The sequence below is a fragment of the Suillus bovinus genome (genome assembly GCF_016758785.1).
Source record: "Suillus bovinus strain UH-Sbo-P2 chromosome Unknown EDB93scaffold_12, whole genome shotgun sequence".
In the NCBI taxonomy this organism is placed as follows: domain Eukaryota; kingdom Fungi; phylum Basidiomycota; class Agaricomycetes; order Boletales; family Suillaceae; genus Suillus; species Suillus bovinus.
Genome location: NW_024542068.1, coordinates 670,851 through 680,774, shown reverse-complemented (window position 1 = coordinate 680,774; position 9,924 = coordinate 670,851). Strand labels below are relative to the sequence as shown.

Here is a 9,924-nt window from a genome sequence, read left to right as displayed (position 1 = left end):
AGGTGAGTCAAAGCATCCTAATGAAAAAGTAAAGTAAAGAAACACTAGAGAAAAGTAGGTAGCAAAATAAGACAGTTGGCAGGAATTGAAACACAGTCAAAAAAATAATGCAGTTGGCAGGAATTGAAATGCAGTCAAAATAATACAGTTGGCAGGAATTGAAACATGGTCTTTTTGGATAGGTTTTTATAGGCTTTGTACTTTTCTCTATGGTTTTCTCTAGCCAAAGTGAATAAGTCAAAGGCAAGGCTATACCTTAACCTTCATTTCCCTTCTCACATCAACTAGGTCTAAATGTGATTCCCATCTCACATTAGACTTTTTCCGTCAAAACATATTCAGATCGTGAAACTTGGGGAAAACTGGAAATATGGACCATGGTTTGAAACCAAGGTATGGGTTGACTAGTCTGAGGACTAAGCTAACAGACTTTATCTTTTGAGGGTCACCTAGTATTCATGTCCATACATGACCCACATCATGCAGGACATCGAGAGTGGTTGCAAGGGGACGTGAGAGATCCAATTATGGCAGGAACACTCCGGCTCCTGGGTATGATTCGCATGATCATGATTTCATTTACTGTGACTAATGTTTCATATCACTCGAACTATTGTGTATGTACTTGTGTATGATAGCTTGAATGACTATGTGTTTTGTGGTCCCAAACTGTGGTGCACAATGGGCACTCAAAAGATAATGTCAGCATCAAGGAGTTTTCACATGTGTAAATTTAGGTCATCATGGCCATCCCACTTAATACATTAATAAAAATAATGAACTATCCCACTTATATAATATTGAGTTGCGGGGTCATCCCAAGGATCAATTGATGGTAAGTGGGCTATCCCTGGTGGTATGTTTGAAGATATATATATATGCAGCGGGTCAGCCCAGTGTCTATGTAATATGCAGTGGGCCAGCCCAGGGCTCGTATTGGACTGACCCATATATATGTAAGTAGTGATGGGCTATCCCTGGTGGTATGTTGAAGATAGATATATATGCAGTGGGTCAGCCCTGTGTCTATGTAATATGTGGTGGGTCAGCCCAGGGCCCGTATTGGGCTGACCCATACTACGTATGAATACTTATGGGCTATCCCACTGTGTATAATAGACTGTCCCTTGAATATTGAACAAGTAAGAAGCTAACCCATATCACACCTATCAGGCAGTTGGGTAAGAAGGGATAGTGGAGTACTAACATAAAAGTCCTGCACTTGGATATTGTGTGAGATTAGGCGACAAGAACAGGAGGGCTCGGTGATCTGGTCCGTGGAAGCCCCATACCAGTGGCTGTAGACTGAAGAGTGGTGATGGGTTGAAGCCCAATGGCATTTAACCTATCGGTAGTTGTGCGTTGAAGGTAAAGAATGTAGTTTCCATAGAGAACGACCATGATGATAAGGAGGATGAGGACAATTAAGAGCCAGCGATTGAAATTATAGGTCAGGAAATCAAGAGATCGTTGGTGAGCCATGGAATGTGCTACTGAACTAGTGTCAGATTTGCAAGAGCAAGTCACCACTGGGAATATTACAAAAATAAATTGGTTAGTTAAAGTAGAGAGGCTTAGGAGTAAGTACTCACCCAGATGAGCAACCTAGTGAAATAGTAAAGAAAGGAGAGAGAACAATTGAAGGCCTAATACTGGATCAGGATGTTGCAAAATAGAATGTAGAAGAAAGAGAGAAGAAAAACTGTACAGAACTTTTATAGAATATGGAAAAATAGTGACAAACAAGTAATAACATTTGGACTGGGCCAGCCCAGTCACCATATAAACCAGCAGTGGGCTAGCCCACATCATGCATAGGAGAGTGCCGGGCCAGCCCAGTCACCATATAAACCAGCGGTGGGCTAGCCCGCATCATGCGTAGGAGAGTGCCGGGCCAGCCTAGTCACCATATAAACCAGCGGTGGGCTACCCTGCATTGACCAGTCACTGTCTTTGTGTTTCCACTTTCATGTTTGCATCCAAAGTAATATGTAATGACCTTACTCCAATAAAACCTGGAGTATTGTGGTGCTATTGTGGTGCAGGGCATGTTCCAATTGCACAAAATTAACCAGATGGAGTGTAAAATATGTTAGTATCTGGAGTCTGGGCAAGAAGGATTTCTAGGTCAAGGACCTTACCCGACTTACATTCTTCCCTCATCTTCAAAGACAACCCCCCCTCCTACCGCAAATTTCGTTTCACCTCCTCCATTCGTAGGTCAAGGATTGTATGAAGACAAACATTATACTCTAAGTGTCTAAATGTGTGGGTAATCTTTTATGAGAAATGACCCCTGACACCCCCTGTGTATTCATATAATAAAGGATTTAGGATAACCCAGATGGATCATGGGACAGATCAAATACATTGGCCCAGCAGGCCCAGGCTTTGTGGGGAAAGTATTGAATTGGCCTGGGATACAACCTGCATTGCATGGGAATACCGTATAAGATCATGCCTCTTAGGCAGGATTGTAAGCCAGAATATATGTACCTAAGAGGTACTTTAAGGAGGGTGACTGAAGTGGGGTAGTGTAATACCAGCTGAGATAAAAATAAGCCGACCTCATCCGGTCATAGGTAGGCCTGTAGAACCGGATCATGGGATGCCACCAGTTGTCTCACTTTGTAAATCAGTCAATATTTGATTGAGATATTTACACATTGATAATATATGTTCCAATATCAGGTAGTGTAATACCAGCTGAGATAAAAATAAGCCAATCTGATCTGGTCATAGGTAGGCCTGTAGCATCGGATCATGGGATGCCACCAGTTGTCTCACTTTGTAAATCAGTCAACATGTGACTGAGATATCTTCACTTCAATATTCTTTGTTACAATACCAGGTAGCAGACCGGCTGAGATAAAAATAAGCCGACCTCATCCGGTCATAGGTAGGCCTGTAGAACCAGACCATGGGATGCCACCAGTTCTCTTACTTTGTGAATTGGTCAACATTTGACTGAGATATTTGCACTTCAATATTTGATGTTACAATACCGGGTAGTGGAATACCGACTGAAATAAAAACAAAAGCCGACCCAATCTGGTCATAGACAGGCTTGTAGAACCGAATCATGGGATTCCATTGGTTGTCTTACATTGTAAATCGGTCAATATTTGATTGAGATATTTACACATTGATAATATATGTTCCAATATCAGGTAGTGTAATACTGGCCGAGATATAAAAGGGAACCTGATTTGGTCATAGGTAGGCTTGTAGCACCGGATCATGGGATTCCACCAATGGTCTCACTTTGTAAATTGGGCAATTGTTGATTGAGATATTTACACATTAAAATTTGATGTTATAATATCAGATAGTGGAATACCGGCCAAGATGAAAAAAGCAAACCTAATCCGGTCATAGGTAGGCTTGTAGCACTGTGTCCATAGAATACCAGCTTATTTATAACAACAATCTTTGCCAGTCATAACTGAATAACTAGAGACAGTCCATATGATTTTACTGGTGGTCTTGCTTTTTAAATTACTCACTATCTGCTCAAGATCAATGTATCTCGATATTCTATGTAACAATACCCAGCAGTTGTGACATGTAACTGATAAGCAACTAAAACATTATAAAAGTGCTATATTTCCAATCAGATAACTGGAACATGTTTGTAATGCACAGTCTTAGAGGATCTGAGATATTTATCACAATCCATCAACAATTAGAGACAGTGCAGCAGAAATACAATTCATGCATACATTTGTGGCTGGCCTTAAAGCAGTGACAGTAGTGCATTACTGATGAACTTTGGTACCACAAATCTCACTCTCATCACTCTGCCTCTAATTATTGATTGATCATTATGAATATCTCAGATTTTCTAAGACTGTATACTAGAAACATGTTCTACTTCTCTGATTAGAAATATATAATGTCAGGAATGCGTCAGATGCTTATCAGCGAGATGTCAAATTTGATACCTTTGTCACTTGTACTGTCCCTCACTTGTGATATGTCATTTTGCTCATTGTTGAGTCATTTTTGGATAGATCCTCTTGATAATTTAGATTCATACTGCAGCATACAGTATGTATGTGATCTTTAATTCCAATTTCTTAGGTGTGATCAAAGAATGACTGCAGATTCTTATCAGTATGATATATTATTCTCTGTTGTATTCCATATGTTTGGGCTATATCTAACTGATCTTTCACATAGAAAAGCTGCTGATGACTGGATCAGGTCAGCCTTTTTTGTATCTCAGCTGGTATTACACTACCTGATATTGCGACATTAAATATTAATGTTGAAATACTCAATCAAATGTTGACCAATTCACAAAGTAAGACAACCAGTAGCATACCATGATCTGGTGCTACAAGCCTGCCTATGACCGGATCAGGTCGGCTTTTATATCTCAGCAAGTCTTACACTACTTTATATTGGAACATCAAATATTAATGTTGAAATATCTCAATTGAATATTGACCGATTCACAATGTAAGACAACCGGTGGGATCCCATGATCTGGTTCTACAATTCTATCTATGACCGGATTAGGTCGGCTTTTTTCTTTATCTCAGCCGGTATTACACTACCTGATATTGGAACATAAAATATTAATGTATAAATATCTCAATCAAATGTCGACCGATTTCCAATGTTAGACAACCGGTGGAATCCTATGATCCGGTGCTACAAGCCTGCCTATGACTGGATCAGGTTGGCCTTCTGTGTCTCAGCCAGTATTCTGCTACCCGGTATTGTAACACAGAATATTGAAGCGGAAATATCTCAGTCAAATGTTGACCAATTCACAATGTAAGACAACTGGTGGAATCCCATGACCCGGTGCTACAAGCCTGCATATGACCGGATCAGGTCAACTTGTTGTATCTCAGCCGATATTCCACTCCCTAATATTGGAACATCAAATATTACTGTGTAAATATCTCAATCAAAAATTGTCCGATTTACAAGGTGAGACAACCAGTGGCATCCCATGATCCGGTGCTACAGGCCTACCTATGACCAGATCAGATTGGCTTATTTTTATCTCAGCTGGTATCACACTACCTGATATTGGAACATATATTATCAATGTGTAAATATCTCGATCGAATATTGACTGATTTACAAAGTGAGACAACTGGTGGCATCCCATGATCAGGTTCTACAGGCCCACCTATGACCAGATGAAGTCGGTGTAAAGAGTAGATCTGGGCTGGGCTCTACTGAATGTGAGTCCCTAGTCCTGAGAGATGCGAGTATGCTTCGTCCCAAGAGACAACCTAAGAACTACCTTGATAATGCAAGGGAAGTCTTATACAGTTAGAGAGTAAACAAGATATTGGAAGAAAACCTCTTTAATGCTCGTCCGTAGTTCCGAGACTACTTCCAAAGTACCGAGAAACTTGTCCAATGCGACTGAAGGTCGTCCGAGGCTGCAAAAGTGTTGTCTGAAGTAGCACGATGCCTTCTGAGGCTTGCAAAGGCTGTCCGAAGGTCTATATATGTCGGTGTGTTGATGTGTCGGTATGTCAGTGCATTGAATAACAGTATAAGACTTTGCGCAACGTCCAAAGTCTGGAACAACGCTAATCTATCGGGACTCGAGAATAAACGAAGTGCAAATTTGGCAGCGGTCTAACCAGACAATCGTTCCAAATCAACAAGGATCGATTGTGCAGTTTACGATTATACCGAGGTGACTCTACTAATTACTATTCGAAGTACAGGAAGTGAAGTTTCCTATCAGTAGCCAGCGAGCAAGATTATATCCTACTTCCATGAGAGGCTGGAATCCATAGGCAAAACTAGTAGCGAGATAAGCAAGTCCGAACCTATGTAATAAGCCGCGAGGCGTGCAAGAATACAAGTATACATGTAATAAGCCGCAATGCGTGCTGCTTATACGTATTCCGAGGCTCCTGACAGGATGCCAATGGGATTGTTATCCGTGTAGCACTAAGACATAGTCAACATATAGTTAGAATAAAGGAAAATGCACCAGCAAAGTCAAAAGGACAAGGATAGGACATGGTATGGTAACTTGCGAGGTTCGGACAGGTCTCGGAACACGAGAACTGCCTGCAGAAGGTTTGGACAAGTGCGCGTGGCCTTCGGAAGGTCAAGGGAGGTTGGGGAATGGTATGAATGTAGGTGTTGGATTGCCTGGTTTCGAGCCCAGCACCGTGACCATTGTTACACCACCGTTCTGTGAGCGGGTACTGCTGCACGCTTGGCAGCGGATTCGTTACCTGGAGTGCACATCAACAAAAGACTGTGTCACTGTCCACATGCAAAGCCGAGTATATTGTGGCATCCGAGGCCGGTAAAGAAATCAAATGGTTACACACTTTGCTTCTCAAACTCAGCTTCATTCAAGCATCTGCTTCTCCTCTCATGTGCGACAACAATGGTGCAATAATCCTTACTGAAGATTCTTCATTCCATGCGCGTGTGAAGCACATCAACATGGCGCACCATTCGATTCGAGAACGAGTTGCCCTTTGCCAAATCAAACTTCACTATGTCCGCTCAAAGGACAATGTCACTGATATATTTACAAAGGCGCTTGCAAGGAAGGACTATGAGCGCCTGCACAACAACTTAGGCCTCCGGTGATTCAGTCGAGGAGGAGTGTTGATGCACGAACGTGCACGTGCGACACGATGCAGAGTATGATTGTTGGTATTCCAACATGGACGCTTATATACCTATTTCTTTGTGTTTCCCCTTTTCCCTCAGTCACTTACATGAGACTGAGGGTATGTTTAGTTACCTTCTTCACACCACCTAAACACTAACACTATGTTGATAGATTGACGTGTGTTTAGGTATATAGCAATCTCAGTCACTTACACGAGACTGAGGATTGACATGTGTTTAGTTTAACACCCTCCTCCTGCTGCACATGTACAATCACCCTTTGTTTGCGTACTGGGATAGGTTCTATGGAGTGTGCATGCATATGCACCATGCATTCATGCATAACACTTGTTGCATTGTCAAAGGATGTCTTGAGACCATGAATTTTGTCACTCATGTGGTCAAAGGCATCTGAGATGCTGTGGCACTGTGATTTCGCTGATTTCAAAGTTGAAGTACTGGTGACAGCCGTCTTGGTGGAGTTAGGAGGGTGGCCTATGACCTGCGAGTCATCATCATCGATCACAGCCCTGCATTTGTCCAGTGTCTTTGATGAACTCAGTGTGGAATATGTGGAGGTGGTGGAAGCCTCTGGAACTTGGTTATTTCCGGTAAATAACATCGGTTGGTCCGAAGGAACAAATCTGATTGGAAGGGGTGGTTCATCTGGCACCGGTGGGACATGAGGGTTGGGATGCTCAATAGCATCAAGCATTTTCTCCAATTCCTGACAGGCTCCAAGTCAGTTCAAGCATGAAGGTCACAAGAACTGGCACTCACAAATTTTTGTGCAACAGTAGTACCAGTCATGGTGGTACTGCAGCTGTGGTCTTTGGTTGGCGCTGCGGGCCAAGTGGTAGCATGGTGAGCAATATCCCCCCTTCCCTTTGATGGTAAAAGTTCCTTCAATGTATCGTAGTGCGGCCAACCCTTATTCTTGAATTGCTTTGCTTGAGGCATACTCTAGACTCAGAAATTAGTTATTGTAGTCAGTGCGATGACCATTGGCATACACTCAGATGCATCTGTGATGTTGGCCCCAAGCTCTGCACTGAACTCCAAGCTGGAATAGTTGGCCAATCTATCAACAATGTTGAAGGTTGAATGGATCTGAAGGGTCATCAGTAAGTACATGATCATCAGACATAACCATAATTGAACTTACTCAAGACCACTTGGACTGGCATGCATCAGAAGACTTTAGGGGGCCTTGTGCAGTCATTGTGGCAGCAATGGCAGCCCAAAATGTCTTGTCAAAATTGAGTCCTTCTCCACCCTTGGTGCGGTGCGTGGCGATGTACTGAATCAGCCATGATTCATTGTCTAAGGTCCAGACACATCATTCTTTGAATATCAGCCATGCTTTCTTGATCCTTCTTGCTGCATTTTTTGTAGCAGAAAGGTATGTTGTGGGGGCAGGAAGAACGAGTCCTTCGGCTGACTGGCATGATGGGATATTGATAAAGTCTGTCACATCAGTCACACTGATTCGGGATATTCAGGATGATTATCAAGCAAATTCCATCTTTGAAATTTTAGTGAAATTTTGCTGTCCAAACAGACTCTAATATTTGAGCTTGCCGGAGTTTTCTGGCACCAGAACTTTCATTTTTTGGAGATATATTAGCATAGAGTAACTCAATCCCAATTTCGATATTGTGCATTGCTTAAGAGTCAGTTGTCCCATTCTCCCAGTGGTTCTACCCCACAGACTGCCACCCCCAACTGACGCTTGGACCAGCCCAATCCTTTTAGATCACATCACTGACTTTAGAGCTAAATGAAGCAGGACATTTGAGCTTCATGTTGTTCTTGGCAGCAGTTTCATAGCATTTATAAATGTTGGCCGACCTCCTTAGCACTAGTGGCACAACCATCCTTACCTTCAGGGTTGGTCATGCTTTTCGACGCACTGGAACCAACTCTGTTGATGTCTTCCCCATCAAAGGCGCGATTGTCTTGAACAATGAGGACAGCCTCATCAGTGTTCATGTGGAAGGACTGAACGACAAAGGTGAGGATTCAATACTCTTTTCTGGCAAGGCATTTGATTCATGGTGTCATATGCTTTACAATACTTCAAGCTTCATGATTGGGGCCGAAATACCAAGGACTTTCTCCTGGTTCAAGTTGAGGGGAAACAATGCTACACATTTAAAATCAGGGATGAAGAACTTGGAGAGGTCAATCTGCTGCTTTATACCAGCCACGACGAAAGAGTGGCGCATTGCAGACTACAAGGACGGGCCACCAATGTGGTCCCTGTCACTAGCGAAGCACTTGCAAAGAAACACGACACCTCTCAGATGGGATGGTGGGCAAGATCTTTTGGGAGAGGCGAATCACACTAGCAAGCTGGAGATCTTGAAATGGGTTGAAGTGATCGCTGAGGTGCACGATACTGCAAAACCATATTCCAGAGCTGCTATGGCACCACACATTCATGAATCCCATGTCTGCCATCTGAGAAGTGCTCGGGGTTCTGGAACCCACCACCGACAGTTGTGTGCATTATGTTCTCATGTTCTGCAAACTCCACCCACTTCACAGCAAAGAGCTTTTCGACATCTGGTGTCAGTGTGTTCTGTGTATGTGTTTGATTGAATTATGTGGCTCTTCGTTGACATAGCATGCAGGTCACCTCACTCTGTGGAAAGAAGGGGTCTATCATCGAGATATCAGTGCTGGAAACTTGATGTGGTACAAGAAAAACGGCAAACTACTCGGTGTTTCAAATGACCATGATCTATCCTCATTGGCAAATGTGGTGGGTCCTCGGGGTAATGAGCGTACAGGCACCGTACCATTCATGGTGCTCGATCTTTTAACTGCAAAGGCTCAATGAGGCAATGCCAAACACTTATATTGCCACGATCTGGAGTCATTTATGTGAGTTTTTATCTGGATTTGCTTGAGTTACAAGGAGGGAGTTCTTCTATCAGCAGAACTATGCCTCCTGGACGAATGGGCGAGAGTAGATGCTGTAACATGCGGTGAAATGAAATATTTTTTCTTAGGTCATCTGCTGGACTACCCTTCACACGTGGACCCTTGTATAATGGCATTTTGTTGTGCAGTATGTCCTGGTGCTCAAGAAAGATACCAATCGTCGATCTGGTCTCTGCCTTGAGAAGATACTATTGGTACAAGGAGTAGCCGAGCAGTCTGACAATGAGGAACTAGCCTGAGAAGACATCAATGGTTTTCTACTCATCTTTCCACACACGAAGGGCTGCAACCCTTTACAGTGATTTCGGTACTCTTACTTACAGTCTTCTGCAAATCGGTACTTGTGTCTTGCAGTTTTTA

The 9,924-nt window shown here is 42.8% G+C and overlaps 2 protein-coding genes across 2 annotated transcripts; one reads left to right on the top strand and one right to left on the bottom strand.

The window, feature by feature from the left end:
• Positions 1-6,820: 6,820 nt before the first annotated feature.
• Positions 6,821-7,806, bottom strand: EDB93DRAFT_1248127 (uncharacterized protein; the record flags this gene model as incomplete). The annotated part of the gene is made up of 4 exons (XM_041452677.1): positions 6,821-7,342; positions 7,396-7,578; positions 7,629-7,725; positions 7,781-7,806. The coding sequence occupies 4 exons, from the start codon at positions 7,804-7,806 to the stop codon at positions 6,821-6,823; spliced, it is 828 nt and encodes a 275-aa protein (XP_041310318.1).
• Positions 7,807-9,253: 1,447 nt separating this feature from the next.
• Positions 9,254-9,460, top strand: EDB93DRAFT_1080857 (uncharacterized protein; the record flags this gene model as incomplete). The annotated part of the gene is made up of 1 exon (XM_041445577.1): positions 9,254-9,460. A coding segment is annotated over one exon (207 nt), but the record flags the coding sequence as incomplete, so codon positions are not given.
• Between the last annotated feature and the right edge of the window lie 464 nt (positions 9,461-9,924).